The sequence below is a fragment of the Vombatus ursinus genome, unplaced genomic scaffold, assembly GCF_900497805.2.
Source record: "Vombatus ursinus unplaced genomic scaffold, bare-nosed wombat genome assembly UNPS02010219.1, whole genome shotgun sequence".
NCBI classification, from domain to species: Eukaryota; Metazoa; Chordata; class Mammalia; order Diprotodontia; family Vombatidae; genus Vombatus; species Vombatus ursinus.
The window spans coordinates 6,129,295-6,152,243 of NW_020949997.1; the positions used below are offsets into that span (position 1 = coordinate 6,129,295).

General features: G+C 41.4%; 2 protein-coding genes across 2 annotated transcripts in view; both read right to left on the minus strand.

The window, feature by feature from the left end:
• LOC114037059 overlaps positions 1 to 22,949 on the minus strand; it is a 159,588-nt gene that overhangs the window by 120,211 nt on the left and 16,428 nt on the right. The window contains 8 exon segments of the mRNA XM_027853858.1: positions 4,119 to 4,205; positions 4,245 to 4,323; positions 4,356 to 4,483; positions 4,589 to 4,677; positions 12,130 to 12,256; positions 12,654 to 12,729; positions 22,392 to 22,627; positions 22,680 to 22,780. Coding sequence (XP_027709659.1) covers positions 4,119 to 4,205; positions 4,245 to 4,323; positions 4,356 to 4,483; positions 4,589 to 4,677; positions 12,130 to 12,256; positions 12,654 to 12,729; positions 22,392 to 22,627; positions 22,680 to 22,780 — 923 coding nt within the window.
• Positions 9,863 to 22,676, minus strand: LOC114037024 (zinc finger protein 2-like). The gene is made up of 5 exons (XM_027853811.1): positions 22,634 to 22,676; positions 12,654 to 12,724; positions 12,130 to 12,256; positions 11,389 to 11,502; positions 9,863 to 10,749 (listed from the first exon to the last, which is right to left on the minus strand). The coding sequence occupies exons 2-5, from the start codon at positions 12,684 to 12,686 to the stop codon at positions 10,004 to 10,006; spliced, it is 1,020 nt and encodes a 339-aa protein (XP_027709612.1). The 5' UTR covers positions 12,687 to 12,724; positions 22,634 to 22,676; the 3' UTR covers positions 9,863 to 10,003.

The window sequence follows — 22,949 nt, forward strand, 5'->3', positions numbered from 1 at the left end:
GGGTGGGGGGGTGGGAGAGAGACAAGAGCTACACATAAACAAAATATGTACAAAATAATTAAGGTCATTTTGGGAGGTAAGCCCCCAGCAGCTGTGACAAAAAAAATAAAATTCAGAAAATGTCAGATGCAGGAATCAGCATCTAAGCTGAGGTCTGAAGAATTCTTCAAGGGATTCTAAAAGGCTGGGGTGAAGAGTCAATTCATTCTAAGCGTGGTAGACAGCATGCGCAAAGGCAGAGACGAAAGAGAAAATGTCATGTGTGAGAAGCAGCAAGAGCAGTGCCTGGCACACAGCAGATGTTTATTTAATAAACGCTTGTCGACTAACTAAAGGTCAATTTGGCTGGACTTCAGAGCACAGGAAAGTATAATGAGGTTGGAAAGGTAGGTTGAGGCCACTTTGTGAAGGACTTTAGATCCCAATCAGAGGAATTTCTATTTGATTTTAAAGGTAAGAGAACCACTGACGTTTGGGGGGGGAAGAAGGTGAGATGATCAGACCTGTGCTTTAAGGAATATCACTGTGGCAGCTGTGTGGTTAATGGATGGAAGATGGGAGAGACCCGAGACGGGAAATTCCGTTCGGAAGCTATTGCCATAGTCTGGGCTAGAGATGGCGAGGTCCTGAATTAGGGTAGTGGACGTATGAAGGGTCCAAATGCTACAGATGTTGTGGACATAGAATCAATAAGACCTGGTAACTGGTTGGATACGGGGAGCAAGGGAAAGTCAAGGACAACTCTGAAGTTATAAGCCTGGGTGACTCCAAGATGGTGCTGTCCACAATATAAACAGTGAAGTTAGGGCTCTATTTGTACCACAAACATGGCTGTTTCTCAAGGTTTTGCCTCCAGCCTTCTCACATTGCCATTGGCCCCTTCAAGATATCATCTATTCCTATGGCTTTGACTATCACCTCTATAAAGAATGTCATTCAAATCTCTTATCTCCAGCCCTGCCCTCTTTAGTGCCAGTCCTTCCTATCCAACTCTGAGTTTAATAATGCCTTTCTCCACAATAGTAATAGTCCTTCTTCCTCCATTCCATCCCTCCCCCCATCAAAGGCCTAGTTATCCCGTGAAAAGAATTTAGAATTTGGGGTGTTGATCAGCACAGAAACAATAATTGAAGCCATTTACAATGGGTGTTCTCACCATGATAGTTATATAGAAAGTGAAGCACAGAAGGCTAAAGGTGAAGCCTGGTGGAATACTGACATTTAGTGGTGGAAAGAGGAAGAGGAGGCAGAGGAGGAAACTTTAGAGGGTCAGGGAAGAACCAGGAAAGTCAGTGTCATAGGGGAGAGAAGAAGAGTTTCAAGGACTGGTGAGGAGTCAATCCATCAGTGGAGAAATAGGCATTGCAATACAAGAAAATATAAAACACAGTCCCGTTCTCTCGAAGTTTATAATCTATTTAGGGACATAAAATATATAAACATAAACTGATAATAATAACTGACAATCAATGATAAAAGTCAAAATGATGAGGACAATAAACAGTAAGTCCCCCCTATTTTTCTGCTGCCACTCCTTCTTGGAATGCCTTCCCTCCCTCTTTCAGGTGATACAAATTCATACTTTCAAGTGAGAAGAGGAAGAAAAGCCTTGTGGAGGAGAGATTTGAAGAGCAAGAGGGCAAAAGGCCTCTACTTTATGCCATTTGAAGATTGGTAACAGGACATCATATTTGAAGGTGAGCGAATGTTGTGGTTTTCAAAAAAAAGGGAAGAAACCGGAAGTTTTAAAAACAAATGTTAAAAATTGTTTTTACATGCAACTGGGAAATAAGATATACAGGCAGTGGGGTATAGAAATCTATCCTGCCCTACAGGAAAATAGAAGGGGTGGTGGTGATGGAAGGGGAGGTAGATTAGGGGAAAGGGTATTCAGAATACTTGCCGTCTTGGGGTGGGGGGAGGGGAGAGATTTTGGAACTCAAAATCTTGTGGAAGTGAATGTTGAAAACTAAAAATAAATTAATTTTTTAAAAAGGGGAAGATCATGGAATCTGTAAACTATAGGTTGGTGAGTTTCACTTCAATTCCTACAAAAACTCTACTTTTTGGAATGGTAAAAGGAATGGTAAAATCTAAAATTTAGGCAATTTTTACATTCATTGAACTGAAATCTACCACTGTGTTACCAAATCCACAGACATTTATTAAGTAATTAATATGATCAATGCACTGAAGAACCAAAGACAAAAACAAGACAATTCTTATCCTCAAGGAGCATACATTCTCCTAAGGAATACAACATATACACAAATACATAAATGCACTGTGATTTCAGAAAGAAGACAGAACAAACAAATGAGAGGGAAGAAAGAAGGCTTCATCAGAAAAAAAAAGTGGCTTCATCATTGATAATTTGAGCTGAGGCTTGAAGGAAGGAAGTAAAGATAAGGAATATATTGATTCATAAAATCTGGAATCTAAGTTCAAAGACCATCTTGCCAAATGCATTTCTGAACAAGAATTTTCTCTACACTATATACTCAGACATAGTCATCTAGCCTTTACTTGAAGACTGTCAGTGAGAGGGAGTCTATTAATTCCCAAGGAACTCATTTTACATTTGGCTAATTTCAATTGTTATGAAGTTTTATTATACTCTTTGCAACTTTTACCCTACTGCTCCTAGTTTGGCCCTATGGGCCAATCAAAAGAAACCTTATTGCGGCAGCTAGGTGGTGCAGGGGATAGAGCACCAGCCCTGGATTCAGGAGGACCTGAGTTCAAATCTGGCCTCAGACACTTAACACTTACTAGCTGTGTGACCCTGGGCATGTCACTTAACCCCATTGCCTAGCCCCCCCCCCCAAAAAAAGAAAGGAAGAAAGAAATCTTATCAAGTGAGATAATACTTATGAAGCACTTGACAGTGCCTGGCACATAGTAGGCACTTAATAAATGTTTCTTCCTTCCCTAATCCCTTTTCAACATGACAATCCTTCAGATAATGTGAAGATGTGTTCTTCTTAAGTCCTCCCTCCTCCAGGATAAATATTCCTTATCCCTGCAACAAATCCTCATATGGCATGGTAGCCTTCCAGCTAGACACTCCCCAAACTTATCAATATTCTTCCTAAGGTGGGGTGCCCAGAACTGAATACTCCAGATGTGGACTAACCAGGGACAGTGGAACTTTCACCTCCCTAATAAAAGCAGGTGACATTTCTGTAGACTTGAAGGATTTTGGAGTGCTCTCCCCACCAAATCTCATTATCTTCCTATTGCTAGGAATTCTTCCTCCCTTAATGCAACCTAATATTAGCTGTTTTGGCTGCCAAATCAGACTGTGAATCCCAAGAGAGTCCAAAGACCAGAGTTCAAAGTTCAAAAACCACTTAAATGAGTGTAGTCCATGTGTAAAGGGGGAGAGTGAGGAAGCTGATACTGGGATTCTCAAGTTAAATGTAAGGTCACATTGACCTCATAGGCTCCTTGATGAGAAAGGCTGGTTTTCTTTTTCACCTTTGTATCCCCAGTGTCCAGCATTTATCAGTTAACAAGGGGAAGGAGACAAGCATATATTAAACACCAGTTATGTGCCAGGCACTGTGCTAAATGCTTTACGAACATCTTGTTTGATATTAAATGTTTTTTGCACGAAGGCATTAAATTAGGGGTTGTGTAAATACTCTTTTACAAGGACTACTGGGAACTTAAGTCTGGAGAGGTTATGGAGTCCTGCCCGAGGTCGCATGGCCAGTTGGTGTCGGGGCACAAACCCGGCGTCCGAGTTCTGAGCTCTTTCCACCTTCCCCCACTAGCTGGGGCAAGCAGTAAGAACCAGACCAGCCCACTCCCCCTGGAGTTAGAGTGGTAAATTACATTTAAGGTAGCCTGGGCTGAGAGTGGGATAAAATGGGGCCAGCTACAGCAGCCGGACAGAGGAGTGATGAAAGTCTGGACTGAGGGCGAAGCAATGGGAATGTGAAGGTCACCCCTGAAAGCCCCTTCTGAACCAGGGGTTCCATGAACTTGGAAGGGGGAAAAACCCACTACAACTTTATTAACTGGTTTCTTCTGCAACTCTATGTATTTCATTTCGTCCAAGGAGCCCCCGACCCAGCCCGAAAGGGGAGGGGCAGGAGCCCCGGGGGACGGGCCTGACGCCCTCGGTCTTTGACTCCCCAGCGCCTGGCACGGGTCCCCGCGATCAGGAGGCGCTTAATAAATGCCTGCGGATGGGCAGCCTAGAAGCCCGGCGGATGAGGGTGCCAGGCTTCCCACACGGGGACATCCAGCCCCGCACCTGAACTGACATCTGCACGCTCGGCGCCACCCATGAGGACCCACGAAAGGACACGAACACTCACGACAGAGGACACGAGAGAGGTCCCAGCTGGGGTGCTGCCTGGGAGGAGAGAGTGGAGCCCCCGGCTCCCCGCCGCTCCCCACCCCGCCCCGCCGTGGGGGTCCGCGCTCCCAGCTCCCCACAGGCCTCTCGTAACACAATCTCAATCTCCCACACCTACGCAAGCGCGCGCCGACAGAACGGCCTTTACCTCTAGACCAAGGATGGTCCAAAGTCCTACACTTCGGTTCCAACACGCTACTACGCCTGCGCACCCGTTACCATCTCAAGCCGCTGCGAATTCCACCCCCGGACTCCATTTCCCAGAGGGCTCCGCGGCGCTCCGCCCCAGTCCGTCCTGGAGATGGATTCTAGGAAATTCGGTCTAAATGGGAGACGATGTGGCTCTATGAATTCTGGGAAATGTAGTCCTCGTTCTGTCCGCGTGGTTGCACTGGGGTTGGGATGAAGCGGGAGGGCGCTGATGGTTGTTAATGAGATATCATTCCTAAGGAGAATAATGTGTTTGCGTGACAACTCACAGAAACACAGCTGTATCCATTGAAGGCCCTGCAATATCTTAACATTTTTTAACACAATCTCCTGTAATGGACATATCTTAATTGGTATGAGATGCTAAAGTAAAATGTAAATGGAACAAACTCTAAAGTGTAATTTGATCATTAGAACATCAAGATTTCACAGTCTCAAATGTCTAGGGCTGCCAAAAACTTGAGGTGCTGCATCCCAGAATTTGACTATGTAACTTACTCTTACTCACTAGCCCATTTAAAAAATTTTCCCATCAAAAAATGTATGTCCTCAACAGATTTAAACATTTAATGCCATGCATTATACTAAGAGCAGATGATACAAAGAAAATCAAAGATAGTCTGTCTCAAAAAACGCACAATGTAATAGGGAAGACAATATGCAAAATCCTATGTATAAACAAGATACATATGGGATAACTTGGATATAATCTCAGAGGGAGGATGCTGGCATTTAGGGACTCTATGAAAGGCTTCTTGCAAAAGAACTAATTTCAGATGAGATGCAAAGGAAACCAAAAGTTGGAGACAATGAGTGAGCATTCTAGGCATGGGGGACAGTCAGTGAAAATACATGGGAAGAGGTCAGTATCACTGGATTGCAGGGTACATGGAGAATAAAGTATAAGAAGGCTCGGAAGGGGCCAGATTTTAAAGGGCTTTAAAAGCCAAATAAAGGTTAATATATTTGGTCCCAAAGGTAATAGAGAACCACAGGAGTTTACTGAATAGAGGAAGGTGATGCAGTCCAACTTGCACTTTGGTAGCAGAGTGGAGGATGGATTGGAGTGGGAAGAGACTTCAGGTAGGAAGATCAACCAGCAGGCTATCCCAACACTCCAGGCATCAGGTGATGAGAGCTCTGTTTGGCATTCCAAGACCCTCATAAAACCCTTTTCCTACCTTTCCAGCCTTCTTACGTCCTACTCTCTAAAACATACTCTTTGATCCTGTGACAACTGGCTATGAGCAAGACACTCCATCTCTAGACTCAAGGTATTTTCTCTGGCTGTCCCCCATGCCCAGAACGCTCTTCCTCTTATGTTCTGACTATTGACCTCCCTGGCTCCCTTTACATCTCAACTAAAATTTCACCTCTTACTGGAAGCCTTCCCCAATGCCTCTTAATTCTAGTGCCTTCCCTCTATTAACTAGTTCCTAGCTTGCTTTGTATATATTTGTTTGCATATTATCTCTCCCATTAGAATATAAGCTCTTTGAGGGCTTTTGCCTCTTTTTGTATCCCGTGCTTAGCACAGTGCCTGGCACGTGGTAGGTTGGCTGATTGACTAGAGTTGTGACATTGTTAGAATAGAGAAAGGGGGTGCATATACATACAAGAGATGTTTCCAAGGTCAAACTGATAGGACTTAACAACAGATTTGATATGGGGTTGTGGGGGGGGGGGGTAACAAAGTGTGAGAAGTCCAGCTTGGGTAATAATTTAATAAATTTTATTTCCTTGTTTACAAAGAAATTTTTTTAAACTTAAAAAACAACACAAGTATGCACATATGACCCAATTATTTTTTTTTAAGTATTCCTATTAGTAGGAATTTTTTGTTTTTAGTTCTTGGGATAGTCAGAATTTAATATTACCATAACTACTGGGGCAGTTAGGATAGAGCGGTGGGCTTGGTGTCACGAAGACCTGAGTTCAAAGCCAGCCTCAGACACTCACTAGCTATGACCTTGGGCAAGTCACTTAAACCTGTTTGCCTCAGTTCCTCATCTGTAAAATGAGCTGGAGAAGGAAATGGCAAACCACTCCAGTGTCTTTGCCAAGAAAACCCCAAAAAGGGTCACAAAGAGTCAGATACAACTAAAATTACTAAACAACTTAAGAGTTCTTTTGAGTTCATGGGCCTATTATGGTTAAAACCTCGAGGTTGTTTGTTTTGTTTTTTTAAATGTTTATGTTACCATCCTGTTTAAAGTACCATAATAATTTCTAATGATTTTGAAAATTTCAGCAGTAGGATTAAGTAGATGTCAATCCCTGACCTGTGTAACACGTCTGACTGCAACACCACACTGCTGCCTGATAAGAGCGGGCTGACTAAGGATCTTTCATCATATTACTTCCTACTCTCTACAGCAGCCCCTCAGTTTGGTTTGTAGTGGCACCTGTCCATTTTATATTATCTTGGCCATACTTTACATACTGATGTTATTAATTTGTAAGATCAGGAGTCCCTCAAGGGAATAGATCCACATTTTAGAATCTTTAAAAGAAAAGAGGTATGACACAGTTCATCTAGTTTGGCAAGCAACACTGAATCTGATACTGTTCTAGGTTCTGATTTGTTTTTCCCAGTGCTAAGATCAATATAAAATTAAAAACAAAATGGCAAAAAATTAAACTGCAGTTGTGATATTTCCACTGAAATGGCAATTAAGAATACTGCAAATAGATTTAGAACCAAAAATATTTCATAAAATTTTAGTTTTCATAAAATCATGTAGTCTTAAGAGTTTAAAGGAAGCTTAGAGGTTATCTAGTCTAACCTCTTGCCTTATCCATGAATCCCTTTCCCCACATCCCCAACAGATAAGTCATCCATATTCAGCTGGATTATTTGGGTATGTGGATTCTACACTACTTGCTCAAGACTCCACGGTCACCACAACTGGTCATGGTGAGCAAGAGCTCTGATAAAATCTCTGATGCCAAATTCCCTCAAGCTTGGCCTTCCATGCCTCAGGCGGCAGGGAAGCCAAACATCTTGCCCACTTCCCTTACAGGACTAGCACAGCCTACTTGCCAATGAAGCTTGTGCCCAGCAAACAATAATGAGAGGGCAGGGGTAGAAGGGAAAGGAGAAGGTATGTTTTCCTCATACATGGAGGATGGAGCCTCTGTCCACCTCCCTGGCATGGCTGCTGAAGACAGCAGCAACCACAACTGTGCATGACAGGTGGGGCTCCTCCTAGAGGGAGAGATGAGAATAAGACCTGGACAGGCCAACAGTTGACAAATACTGCAAGTAGAAAAATGATAAGGAAATTTAATGTCTACTGGGGATCTATGGTATTGGCAACTTTCAAACGCAGACTAATCTGTAAACTGGGGAGAGGTGGAAGTGGGAGAAAAGAGGTGAGCAGGGGACAGAAGTAAGGGGAATGTGGCTAGCCCAATAAATAAGTTAAATGAAGAATATGAGATAGCCTATTAAAAGCTTGGCAGGGATAATAAGGTCAAGTAGAGCACAAGGCTGATGAATAGGAATACCAAAGAGTAAATCAGAGAAAAGATGAGATCTAGGAAAAATAAACAGTCAAGGAGTAAGGAAAGAAAGAGGAATGGAGAGGACAAGAGCTGGTGGAAGGTAGATACTATATATGAAAAGAGAAGTAGAAGAATCCCAATGGAAGAAAAAGTGACCACCCTTCCCAACTTGTCTGAAAAGAAGACTTTTCCTGACAGGAGCTGAGGCAACACATCTGCCTTGGAGCTAAGAATTCCCTCCAACTGAACCACCGTGAGTCATTCTTTCCAGTCACTCCTGTCTGTCTGATTGGCTCTCACTTACTTCCTCGTTCACCTGAGGTGGTATTTCCTGGGACCTCTCTCTTTGTGCCATGTATTCATGGCTCTTCCCTTGGCTCCTACAGGAAAACCACATCAGGTGTAGAAATGGGAAACACAGTTGGTAGCTCTGCCTGAAGTGAATTCATGACGAAGAAAAGTGAGAAGCAGACTGGCTGGGTAGGGTAGAGCCAGACTGCGGGAAGCCTCGAGCGCGAGGTCAAGGAGCTTGGACTTGATCCGAGCGACAGCAGAGCTGGTGGCTGATAGAGGTGGAAGGGAATCAGAGGCAACACTCATCTTTCAGTCTCAGATGAACTCCTACCTAGAGTGAAAAGTGTCAGTGGTTTTAATGCCTGGAGCCCCCACAAGCAGTGGGAGGGCAGCATCATACTCAGTGATGGGCTATACATTATTTAATTCCACTGAAAAAAACCACATCGGGGCAGCTAGGTGGCGCAGCGGATAGAGCACTGCCCTGAAGTCAGGAGGACCTGAGTTCAAATCCAGCCTCAGACCAAACACTTGACACTTACTAGCTGTGTGACTCTGGGCAAATCACTTAACCCCAATTGCCTAAAACAAAACAGAAAAGAAAAGAAAAAAAGAAAAATAGCACATAATCAACATTCACTCTAATCCATCTTCCATTCAGTTGTCTAAGTTGAATTTTCTCAAGCATAGGTCTAACCATGTCTGTTCCCTGCTCTCTACATCCAAATAAAATATAAGTCCTCTGGTATTTAAAACTTCTCATAGCCTGGCCCCTACTTACTGTTCCAGTCTTCCTACACTTTACTTCCCTCTATGCACCAGCGACACTGTCCTACCTGCTCTCTCTTACCCTGGGCTTTTGCAATAACTGCCCCATGCCTGGAACGCTTTACACCTCCCCTACCCACCCAATCCTGCCTCCTTATTTCCCTAGAGTCTTTCAAGACAGTTCAAATCTTGCCTTCAGGAGGCCTTTCCTGGTTCTCCTAAGCTTCCAGTGCCTTCCCTACTTCCATCTACCTTGCATGTACCTACAATGTCTCCCTCAGAATGTAAGCTCCTAGAGGACTAAGATTGTTTCTGCCTTTCTTCGTATCTGCAGGGCTTAGCACGGTGCCTGGAACATAGTAAGAACTCAATCAACACTTGTTGTGTGAGATGTCAAGCTGGCCCCAGACCATCCCAACCTTAGAATTAGGGTGAGTTACTCACTAGGAAAACTTGACCTACCTGGACATCTTGCCAAGCAAGATATATGCTTTAGGAGCATAAGGAGATTTTTAAGTTGCCTCTTGAGTATCTGTATCCCTCTCAGATTGAGACCCAATAAGGCCAAGGAAAGTCCATTTCTGGGAAAGGTTTTCAGGTCATTTTATACTTAGTATCTGACACCAGGCTCAAGACTTACTACCCACAGACCACTTGCTCTTTTGCTTGGCATCAAAAGAAGGAAAAAAATTAAATAGCAAGCAGAAATGGTAGTAAGTTTGAACAACAAGTTTATTTAAAATAAGGGAGATTAATAAGTTTTTATGTGGTCTCTCTTCGTGCCTAAGTTTTTGAGCATTTAATAAAGTGATAAATTTGGCTGAAGTTTTCCCAAAATTCATGATATTTCCAGGGTTATTCTTTGGCATAACGTCGCTGATGTTGGATTACAGATGACTTGTGACTGAAAATTTTCCCACATACACCACATTCAAAGGGTTTCTCTCCAGTATGAGTTATCTGATGTCGTTTAAGATTCCTTTTTTGTATAAAGGTTTTCCCACATTCACTGCATTCATATGGCTTCTCTTTACTATGAATTTTCTGATGTTGAGTAAGAGATGAGCGGTCAAAGAAGGCTTTCCCACACTGATCACATTCATAGGGCTTTTCCCCAGTATGAATTCTCTGATGTCGATTAAGATGTGAGCGGTCAAAGAAGGCTTTCCCACATTCCTCACATTCATAGGGTTTCTCTCCAGTATGAATTCTTTCATGTATAGTAAGGGATGAACAGTCAAAGAAAGCTTTCCCACATTCATTACATTCATAGGGTCTTTCTCCTGTGTGAGTAATCTGATGTCTTCGAAAGCTACTTATATGTCTGAAGGTTTTCCCACATACATTACATTCAGGGCCTCTCTCTTTACTGGAATTTTTGGAGGCATTGATTGAAAGTTTCTTGAAACTTCTCTCTTGGGAAAGTGATTTTTCCAATGTTTTCCCTTCAGAGTTTTCTCTTTTCTTCTCCAATCTAACCTCAGGTACAGTAACTTCACTTGTGGATCTTTCCGTTAATATCTCTGGTGATTTTATTTCTTCTGAAATGTTCTGTTTTGGAACTGACTTACAGGTGTTGGGCTTTTTCTCCCAGCCTGAAACTAAGAGAAAATAATGTAAATTAATATGGTAATAATAAGTATAATAAATAAGATAAATCAAAATATTTTCTGTGCTGTTTAAAAAGAAAATGATCTGGTAGAATATGGATATTGATACTAAAAATGCCTACTGAATCATCCACATTATTGGGCAAATATCAACAGTACTGAAATTAAAGAACTGAAGTAGTGTAAAGAAGAAAGAAGCAGGGAGAAAGGAAAGTAATCAGCAAGGTAAGCAGAAAATATGATTGAGCTTATTCAGGAATAGGGTTAACGTTACTCTCAGCATCCTTAAAAGTAGGGGATACTAATGAGTGGGAAAAACAAGGAATACATAAGGTTTAGGATGGGATTTGGATAGCTACCCTTTCAGGGAGTAATGAAGGATGATCTCTAGATAATGCGTAGAGAGTTAAAGAGTATACAGCTAAAAAAATGAGAAGGGAATCAGAAGCAACACGATTAAAGAAAAACAGATTTCCCATGCCCACCAATGTAAGATGGAAAAAATGCATCCCTGATTGGGTCCATGGCAACAACAATCTCAGCAGGCCCTAGGGTCACTGAGAACATTTCCTCACTAAACACGTTAACTATAATATCCATTAAGTCACCAGCAGTCTTTCTCTTACTCACCCAAAGAGGTATTTCTTGGGACCTCTCTCCCTTCAGTTCCTTGCACATCAAGCATCCAAGGCTCTTGTCCTTGCTCCAACTGAAAGATCACATCAGGTTTGGAAATAGGAAGTCCTGTTTACAGAGAAGGGAATGAGACTTAGCAGTTTGTCTTGAAGACACAGAATTGTCACAGAAGTCATTCCCGGCCCTTTGTCTGCAAAGAGAAGGGAAATATATTTATATAATGTGAAAATTACTATATCATCTAGTACAGTATCATTTTACATATGAAGAAACAGATGCTTAAGCAAAGTCATTTATGTTCTCAGGGTCACCGGGCTAATAAGTGAAAGAGCTGGCTGGGATGAATCCACTTTCTTCTGACTCCTTCCTCTTTCTACTCTAACATACTACCATCCTACTGGGTTAGGACAGGACAGCAAGCCAGGAAATGAACAGGTTTCTGAAGGAGGCTCACAGCTTATTTCCAGAGCCTCTGAGAACAGAGGACAGGAAAGGAAGAACTTGGGGCAAGGGGATGGGGTAACAAATGAAACCACTTATTTTCAACTCTATTCATAGTGGAACTTTCAAAAAGGATTAGAAATCTCTGACCTGAATCACAAGGCAAAATTCAGATGAGCAACTGAAAAGCTGCACAGCTCTTAGCAATTTCCTCTGATATATCTGCACCCCTACAGCTGGCAAGGTGGTGGCCCCTCCCTATGATTCTGAACCTTAGGGTGAAGTTATCCTTACCCAGTGAGATAAGGTTTCTATAGTTCTCCAACATCACATCTCTGTACAGGTCCCTCTGTGCAGGGTTCAGTTGCCCCCACTCTTCCTGGGTGAAGTTCACAGCCACATCCTTGAATGTAACTGATTCCTGAAACAAATACATTCTTATTCACCCATGGACTCCTCACTCCTGGGGAAAAGGAATTGATAAAAAGCACTTAAAAGAGACAGATGGGATAGATAGGAGGCAGGTCTGAAAATGTTAAAGGCTTTCAGTACTATGTACGGAATAAGGAATAAGGCAGAAAACATCTTGTCTCCAAGTTATTGTGCCTATCCTGAGCCACACTGAGGGAAGGCACTAGAGGAGGAAACATTCCTTATGGTCCATCATTCACCAAGATGGACCAGTTTCCTAGGGATGAAGAATTGGGGGTTTTTGTTCCTAGATGGGATAGAGCTGTGCAGAGAAGCTTCATGATGAGGGTAGAAAAAGGAAGCACATTCTGGAAACTGTGACTACATTTCAGGAAAGATCAATTCACCTGTGATCTGGCTGCCAGGAACACAGGAGCCATTTCTTCTTCTGTATTCCCTTCCAGGAAAAAGGTAAAGTCTGGGCTAGGGGAAGAAAAAGAGGACATAAGGAACTCTGGTCTTGTCTTCCAATTCCCAGACTCAACAGGCTAAAACTCATAACAATTTGGTGTGATTCTCCCAACTCCTTCACATCACACAGAGGTAGGTCAGAATGACCTAAATAGTTGCCCTGCCCTTTCCTTGGGTAAGAGACAAGAATCAAGGATATTACAATGTGACACCTTCATGTTCTGATGCTTGTGGAACATTACAAGGAACAGAGGTTCTCTTTCTGAGACAGGAAACATGCCCTGAATTGAGATTATCAACTGGCTATATGATTTGGAACATAGACCTCAACATCTCTGTGCCACTAACCTCTTTTAACTGAAGGAAAGTAATTGTCATTCTCTTTCCTGTTTCCTGATGTAAAGAATCAAGAGTTTGACTTCCAAAGTGGCCACATGGACACATGACATTAGAATTAGAGAGGAAACTGAGTAGCTATGTCAGTGATTATCTATGAAACCAAAGGCAAATCATTTAGTTTCTTATTTGTTATCTATAAAATGTTACTAAAAAGCAATAAGAGTGATTACAGAAACCACTTGCCAAAATTTGTTTCATTATTTTTACTAATACCTCATATCAGAGAAACATTGAATCTCAGAGTTGGAAAAGAATCTAAGAGGGCATCCAATCCAGTTTGTACTTGAACAAAAATCTCTTTTAACAGCATACCTGACAAGCAATCACACAGCTTGTGAGAACTAGTAAGGGAGAACTTGTTCTCTCTTATAGCAGCCCATTCTACTTCTGGATAGCTCTAATCATTGGGGTTTTTTCCCTCTACATCAAGACTAAATCTGCCTCTTCACAACCCCCACCCCATTGTTCCTTGGCCTCTCCAAACACAATGAGTCTAATCCTTTTCCATGTAAGAGTTTTCCATATCTCTTGTTAAGTCTTCTCTCCTTCAAGCTAAATATAAACAGTTCTTCACTACATGTAGCCTGGATTTTTTTTCTCTACATTTCTTTTTTTAAATAAGTTTTTATTAATGTCTTTTGTTTTGTATATTACTATAGTTTTCTTTAGTATCCTTCCCCTGTCACTCCTAAAGAGCTTCCCCATATAACAAATATTCTTTTAAAAAAAAAAAGAAGAAGAAAAATTAGTGTAACTGACCAATACAACAACCATGACATCAAAAGTCTGAAAATACATGAAATACTTGTGGAGCTTCCACCACTGCAAATAGGTGGGGTGGAAGTTTCTTCCGCATCTTGGCTCTAGGATCAGATATTCTGTACTTTGGAAAAATCCCTTTGGCAGTTGTGAGGAGGAGGGAGTAGAGAGAGGAAAACCCTGAGGCAGGGAGTCAAATTGGTAGGGTATTGCAACAGTCCAGGCAAGAGGTAATGAAGGCCTAATGAATGGAGAGAAGGGAAAAGATGAAAGTGATGTGGGGGAAGGGATAACATGATCTGGCAAATGAATGGAGATGGTGGGTGAGCATTCAAAGTTAACATCAAGGTTGCAAACCTCACTAGAAGGATGCCTGATGTCCTTTAGAGAAACAGGGGAAGATCTGAAGAGAGATGGGTTAGGGACAAAACATAATGAGTTCAATTTTAGACATACTGATTTTGAGATGCTTATAGGATACCCAGTTGGAAATGTCTCACAGGCAAATGGAAATGTGCAATTGAAATTCAGGAGAGACTAGGACTAGATATATAGATTTGGGAGTCATATATATATACATATATATATATATACACACACACACACACATACATACACACACACATACACACATGTATATATATATATATATATGTATATATATATATATATATATATACACACACACATATAAGTTATCATTAAACTCATAGAGGTTTACAAGGTCACTTGGTGAGAGTGTGAAGAAAATTTTAAAAGGCCCAAGATAGCCTTGGGGAATACCCAGCTAAGGAGCACAATATGGATGATGAACCAGCAAAGGCAACTGAGGAAGCCAGACAGGTAGAAGGAAAATTAACAAAGAACAGTGTCACAAAAGAACACAGAGGAGAAAACAGTGCCAAATATACTGTAAAGGTTAAGAAGGATGAAAACTAAGAACAGATCCTTAGTGTGAACAATTAAGAGATCACTGGCAATCTTAGAAAGAGTTATTCCCATTGAAGTCAGAAGACAAATTGCAAAGGGTTAAGTGAGTGAAAGCACAGGAAGTAAAAGTAAGAGAAGCTTGATTGTAAAGAGATATAAGACAATAATAGTTTGGGAGATAGTAAGGTCTAGTGAGATTGGGGGGGGGGACAGGGGATCAAGGTATGTTTTCAGGCAACAGTGAAAGAGTTAATAAATAGGAATAGACTAAAGATTAGAGAGAGAAATGGGATGATTGCAAGGCCCATCTGCCAGAGAGGACAGAAGAGGTCAGAATCAAGGATACATACATAGAGTTTGGAGGAAAAAATTATTTCAGTTTGAGACATGTTAAGCTTGAGATGTCTCTGGTATACCTACACGGAAATTTCCAATAGGCAGATGGAGATGTGTAACTGGAATTAAGATGTTGGTCTTATTAAATAGGGTCATCCCTTCATGACAGATTGAAACAAAGGAGAAGAGAATGTGGGATGATGTGAAGGTATTTTGAGATGTAGAGAAGCAGAGAAGAGGAAATAAATGATGAACCACTTCTATTTTTTTTTTTTTTAAGTACAACATGAGGAGAAATCCTCATTGAGAGGATGAGGGAGAGAGGATGGTACATTTTCATTTATTCCCATATGAATCACCAAAAGTGGATAGTGGTCATCAGGCTTGACAATTCTTACAAAGTGCTCTGTCATCTCCCACATACATGTTCCTGGAAGACAACAAATCTTTCCGGTACTTATGTTAAATTGATAAATAGTTGCTTTGGTAATTCTCAGCAGAGTATCGCCTACCACCACTTTACCTTCTTCTTCTCACTGTTACTGGATGACTTCCCAATTGAAAGCACCTATGGATCTATATCATCATTCCTGGGAGCAGATGCTGCTTCTTTCAGATATGGCCCAACTCCTCCCTCTTCAGGGATAGCTTCATGCCTGTTACATAGCTCCAAATACTTAGTGGTAATCTTCTTCGTGTTCCTTCTTCCTTTTTTTTTTTTTTTTAATTTTCTGTGTTAGATTTCTCTACCCTTCAAATTCTACACACAAGTGAAATTTTCCTGTTTTTTTTTCACATTTTTTTCCCATTTCTTCACTGAGTATTTCTTCTACTCTTTTAAGAAACCTTTCATTCAACCTGACAACCTGCACATTAGAAACAAGTTCCTCCAGCCCTTTCACATTAAAGAAAGAAAGAAAGAAAAGGATTCACATGCACAAAAAATATTTATAGCAACTCATTTCATAGTAGCCCAAAACCAGAAACTAAGGCGGTACCCATCTATTGGGAAATGACTACACAAGTTGTGATATATGAGGTGATATGGTATTGTGCCATAAAAATGACAAAATGAATGGTTCCAGAGGAAACTAGGAAGACCTCCATGAACTGATGCAGAGTGAAGTGAGAACTCAGAGAACAATTTCAACAATGACAGCCTTTTCACTTTGTCTTCTAGAAAGAAAACTTGGATTTTGTAGTTATATAGGTGTTACGGGGTACTGGCAGAACATCAACATAACACTATCTGAAGATTACATCAAAATTTTCCTTGTCTTCCATACTTAGGTGAAGCAAGTTCCAGGGTCTCCTATCTTTCCTTTATGGTTAACTAAGTATTGAAAATTGCTTATTTGTGAGTTAGACTAGAATTGCTAATACAATGGGATCCACCCACTCATAATGTCACATTGCTGCTCTCCAGAACCTTTCCCTCCAGAACCTTTCCTCTACTTTCTTGAAAGTCAGGCACTCTGGCCTCACTTAGTAGTTAAGGCATAATTTATTTAGAAGAAAGAAGTACACAACACACATGAACACAAGATGCAAAGTCACAAACGGACATGAAAAAAATTCAATTGTTTAATGAGAACTATCTTGTCTCCAGAACCTTCTCTCTACTTCCTTGAACAAAGTGTTCTTCTAAGGGTCCTAATGAAGTAAGTGATGGGAAAGCATGTCAAATACTAAAAGGGCCAGAAGATATCTTATAATTGTTTAGTCTAATTCTCAAAACCAATGAACTAAGTTGGAAATCACACAAACTTTTAGAGTTACATCCTCTATGAGTGCAAGGAAATAAATAGCTAGATGGTGCTTTTAATAGTAATGACCAAAGGAGATGGCTCTCATCTTTCCTTTTGATTCTGTGTTGTTGCAGCTAAAGAAACTGAAAGGATAGGATAAAATAGAACAAGATTTCTTAACATTTCCCATGTTATGGCTCCCTTTGGCAGTCAGTCTGTTAAAGACTATGGACCTCTTACATTTTTAAACGCATAAAATACATAGGGTTACAAAGAAAACAATTTATTATAAAATATAGTCAGCTAAGTGGTGTAGTACATAATGCATGGGCCTGGAGTCAGAAAGACCCAAGTTCAAATCCAGTCTCTGACACTCATTAACTAGCTTTGCGACCCCAGGCAAGTCACTTAATCTGTTTGCCTCAGTTTCTTCAACTGTAAAATGAGGACAATCACAGTACCTACCTCCCAGAGCTGTCGTAAGGATTAAATGAGATAATAATTGTAAAGCACAGTGCCTGGCTTATAATAAGCACTATATAAATGTTTAATTATTATTATTATCAAAATATTTTTTTCAAAACAGGTACATGGCCGTCAGGCTAAGAACCCCTGAAGTAGAGGATGTGTAATATTGCAATTCTATCTTGATAGCTTAAGAGGGCAAACTAACTAGGATGAGAGTGTTTTTTCCCCTCAACTCTTAAATTTTTTGATCCCTTGTACCTGTCTTCAAATATTTGGGTCAAAATTTCCACCAAAGTTTCTTGTTTAATTCCTAATCATGCCTTGTTAAATGCCAAACCTGAGTTACTCCTTTCGCTGCTTTCTCTGATCATACTTGTGAGCCGCTGAAGGATCCTGGAGCAAGTCAGGTAACCTGCTGAGTGAGTTCATTACTTATTTATGCTATCTAATCTCAACTTGTCCCTCACTCACTGCTGCACAGGAATTCTTTTACTCTTATCTGACTGATTCTCTACCACACTCTACACTGGCTATTCCAAATTTCTCCTAGGACCTCACCTCCTACTTTACTGACAAAAGAGGTCTGCACTGTTCTTCTTCTCCCATCTCTATACCTTAAAACTCCTCTTCATCATTCCCCCATTCTTATCTTTCTTCGCTTCAGTCTCTACAGAAAAGGTGAGGCTTCTCCTTGCCAAAGCTAACCCCTCCACTTGTGTTCTTGGTACTCACCCCCTCTTGTGTCCTCTGAGAACTTGTACCCCCTTATCATTATCTCTTTCATCTTCAATCTTTCCTTGTTCTATGCCTGGGTCTCCCTGGCATCCTTAAACAACCTTCACTTGACCTTGCTATTCTCTCAAACTATAATTCTGTATCTTTTTTCCCCTTCACAACCAAACTTCTAGGAATGGTTTCCTCCATTACCTCACAACCACTAACTTCTCAATCTCTTGCAATCTTGCTTTCAGTCCCACCTATTGACTGTAACTGCCCTCTCCAAGGTTACCAATGATCTCTTACTCTAATTGCTAAATCCAATGGCCTTTTTTCATTCCTCATCCTATTTGATCTCTGTGCAGTTTTCGTTGTTTCATTACCCCTTTCTAGACACTCTCCTTCTATGATACAATTCACTCTTGGTTCTCCTACTACTTGACTGACTACCACTTCTCAGTTTCCTTTGCTGAATCATCTTCCTCATCCTAGAGTTCTATCAAGGACTTGGTCCTGAGCCCTCTTTTCTCTTTATGCAGTTTCAGTGATCTCAACAAGTTTCATGGATTAAATTATCATCTCTTTGTAGATAACATATCTATGTATTTATCTCCTGGCCTCAGAAGCACTCAACCAGTTCCATGGATTAGCTTATCCTCTCTTTGTAGATAACCTATCTATGTAGATAACCTATCTATCTATGTATTTATCTCCTGGCCTAAGCTTCCAAACCCACACCTCTAATTGTTTAGAAGACTTATTCACTTGGTTGTCCCATAGACATTTCAAAATCAACAAGTCCAAAATGGAACTCACGTCTTTCCCCAAACCAATCCACCCTCCAAATTTGCCCATTTCTATTTTTAAGTATATTTTGTTTTTTAATCAGCAAAAATCCCTCCCACCTCAACTCTGTCCTCCCACCCCAACTGAAAAGAAAAACAAGCCCCATTACAAACATGCATAGCCAAGCAAAACAAATTTCTGCATTGACCATGTACAAAAAATATGTCTCATTCCGGACTGAGTCCTTCAACTCTCTATCATGAGAGAGGTAGAAGTTTCATCATTAGTCCTCTGGAATTGTGGTTAATTGTTGTGCTTGTTAGAGTTCCTAATTCTCTCAAAGTTGTTTGTCTTTACTATTCTCCCTTTTCCCTTTTCTCTCCTAACTCCCTATTGAGTGAAATGTATTTCTGTACCCAATTCTGTGTGTATGTTCTTCCCTCTTTTGTCCAGTTCAAGTGAATGAGGTTCAAGTGTCACCTGCTCCCCACTCCTTGTTTGTACAGATGTCTACTTGAGCACTCTGATTATATGAGATTAATTTTCCCTTCATTTCTTTTCCCTTCCCCCAAGCATATTCCTTTTCCTCTTTCTTTTCATTCCTTTCTTAAAACCATCAAGACATAACAGAACCACTCCACTTAGACTAACTGAACTCCTTTTATAACTCCTTATGATGACAGGGTTCAGAGAAAACATATTTACCATTTTCTCATATTGGAATGTACACAATTTATCCTTGTTTAGTCTTTTAACACTATTTAATTCCTGGGTTTTTTTTATGGCATATAATATTCAAAGTTCTCCCCTCCTTTATAATGTGGCTGCTAAATCATGTGTGGTCCCAACTATGGCTCCTCAATACCTCAATTCCTTCTTTCTGGATTATTACAGAATTTTTTTTTTTCCTTTGACCCGAAAGCTCTTGGTTTTGATAGTTTCTTTTGTGAGGTGACTAGTAGATTTTTTTTTTTTTTGCTATTTCCATTTTGTCCTCTGGTTGCAAGAGATGGAGGCAGTTTTCTTTTAAGATTACTTGAAGTATGATGTCTGTGCTTTTTTTTTTTTTCCAGTCATGGCACTCATACATAGTCCAATGATTCTTAAATTTTTTCAGCTTTTTGACTTTAATTTTTTTTCTTGTCTCATTAGATTCTATTTAGTCCATTGGAATTTTGAGAGTTTGTTGCTTGGCCAAGGTTTTGTATCTCTTGTTAATTCCCTTTCTACTTTTTTTCTTCTACCGCTCTCATTTCTTTTCCAATATTTTCCTCCAGTGCTCTCATTTCATTGATAAAAACATTTTAAAACTCTTTTTTAATGTCTAGCTTCATCTCTTCCTAAAATGAATTTGTACCTAAGCTTTTTTGGGTTTGAGGCTTTGCTTATAGATATATTGGAGTCATTTTCTTCTGGTTTTGTGTCTTAAACACCCCTGTTACCATAATAGCTTTTCAAAATGAGATTTTGTTTATTTGTTTGCTTATTCTTCCAGCCTATTTTCTGACTTGACGTTAGGGCCACGCTTTTGCTCTTCTGTAGGGGTGGTCTGGGTGGTCTGGATAGTCTTGGAGTATCGAATTTTGTGCTGTCCCAGAATTCCAGGGGCAGCTCAGGCTAAGGATCTGCAATCTTTCAGGTGCTCCCAAAGTCAGACCAATGTCAGACTCAGGGCAAAGTCTGATCACTGCGCTGCTGTTCTGAGCTCCGCAAGTTCCTGACTTGAGTTTGGGTCTAAGTAATAAGAGTCTGCAGCTTGATGCAGCCACTGTTAACCAGCTAGGAAGCTCTGGTTCTAAACGGCAGATCTGTAGGCTTCCCTTTGGTTTGGGATTGCTACCCTTGTTACTCCTCTACAGGCTTCAGACTGGGCTATAAGCTGTAAACAAGACCGTGATCTGCTCCTGGGGTTGGAGTCATACTGCTGCCGTCTACTTCTGAGCTTTCTCCTTTCAAGGATCTTTAGCAGCTTCTTACTTTGAACTGTCACCCTTGGGCACAGGTCCTCTTCTGAGATTTGCCCTGGATCTCAAATTTGCCCTCAACACCTCTCTCTTCTTTCCCTTTATCACTCACACAGTCTCTGTCCTACTTCAGGTTCTTATTACCTCTTGTCTAGACTACTGCAATAGCCTCCTAATTAGTGCCTCCAGTGCCCAATCTATCACCTATGTAGATATCAACTAAATTGATATTCCTAAAACACAGGTTTCACTACTACTGTTGGAGTCAACAGTAAGGCTCCAGTATGGACTCAATCTAGTGATATATTGAATTTATAAATATTAGTTGGGCTGAGAGTTTAGAGATTAGAGGCAAGAAGGTAATCTAGATCAGGGGTTCTTTACTTGGTGTCCATAGAAACTGTGTGGCGGAGGATAGATTTCAGGGGGTCCACAAACTTGAAGGTGAGAAAAATTATACCTTTATTTTCACTAACTTCTAAATAAAATTTAGAATTTCCTTCAATTAGTTAAAAACATTATTCTGGGAAGTCCAACAGCTTCACCCAACTCCCAAAGGGGTCCATCACACAAAAAAGTTAAGAACTCCTGATCTAGACACATTCAAAGTGATGAGTGACTAGGACTAGTGGGAATAAATGAAAAGGATAAGGATGGGTACAGGGAATTCCCTGAGTGAGGAAAGGCCCTCCACCAATGCAGGTTAGCACTTTCTCTTCAATTTATAATCTTTGAGAGTTATCTAGAGCACAGAGAGGTTAGGACGGTTTGCCCAGCATCACACAGGCAGAATGTGTTAGAGAATCCTGATCTTCCCGCTTCCATAACCCCCATTTTCTATGTATTATACCGACCTGGTTCTAGCAGTAAGGAAAATAGACCAAAGTTAAGGGTACCTTCTAAAGAATCAAAAAGAATTTTAAAAAAACCACACAAAAAAAACCTGGCAACACACTGGATGGAGAAGTCTCTCTCTCTCTCTACTCCAGTCCATCCTCCGCTTAGCTGTCAAAGTGATCTTCCTAAATCAGATGCTATCATGTCACACTCCCGCACACACACTCTCTCAAGAAACTCTAGCGGCTCCCTATGACCTCCAGGATCAAATACAAAATACTCTGGCATTCAAAGCCCCTTCCCACCCTTCCAGTCGTTTCACACCCCAACAGGTACTCTTGGATCCTGCTACACCGGCGTCCCGGCTCTTCCTCAAACAAGGAGCTCCATCTCCCGACTCCGGGCATTTTCCCAGGCTGTCTCCCAGGCCTGAAATGTCCTCCCACCTCCCCTACAACCTCCTGGCTTCCATCAAGTCCCAATTAAAATCCCATCTTCTACTGGAAGCCTTCCCTAACCCCTCTTAATTCTAGTGCCTTCCCTCCGTTAATTATTTCCAATTTGCCTAATTAGCTTCCGACTGGAAGAATTCCAAATCAGCTCGTTTGTACACAGAGGTTTGCTTTTTGCCTCCCCCTTTAGACTGTAAACTCCCCGAGGGCAGGGACGTGTCTTTGCATCCCCAACTCTAAGCACAGAGAAGGCGCTTAATCAATGTTTATTGACTAACTATTGAGAAGATGAGGCATGGGGGCGGTCAAGCCTCGAAGCCTGGAGGGTCGCGGACCCCTGCCCTCGGACCCCGGCCCCCGCAGGACCGGGGACCGTCCAGGTCTCGGTGCTCTCCCGCAGGGACACTTCGAGGGGCTCTCCCTGCCCCCTTCCACGCCCCAGAGCAGTCAAACCCCACTGCCCTCGGGCCCCTCGTGACACAATCCCTCGGACACGCCGCGAACACAGAACGGACTTTACCTCCAGAACGAAGCTAGTTCAGAGATCGACAGAGGACTGACTGCACCTGCCGCGCCGCTTCCGCTTCGGGAGGCTTCAGCCGAACCGAATTCTGGGAAAGTGGTCTCTGAGGGATTCTGGGAAATGTAGTCCCAGCTAGACCACCTCCTGGCAGAGGTGAGATGCGGAGACTCAAGAGTTTACAACGGAACCGTTACGTGGGTTTGTTTTATTTTATGTATTTGTTATAAGGATAGGGTTTTATTTGAAGGAGGCACAAAGTTGTGGGAAGGGGTGTGTGTGTGTGTGTGTGTGTGTGTGTGTGTGTGTGTGTGTG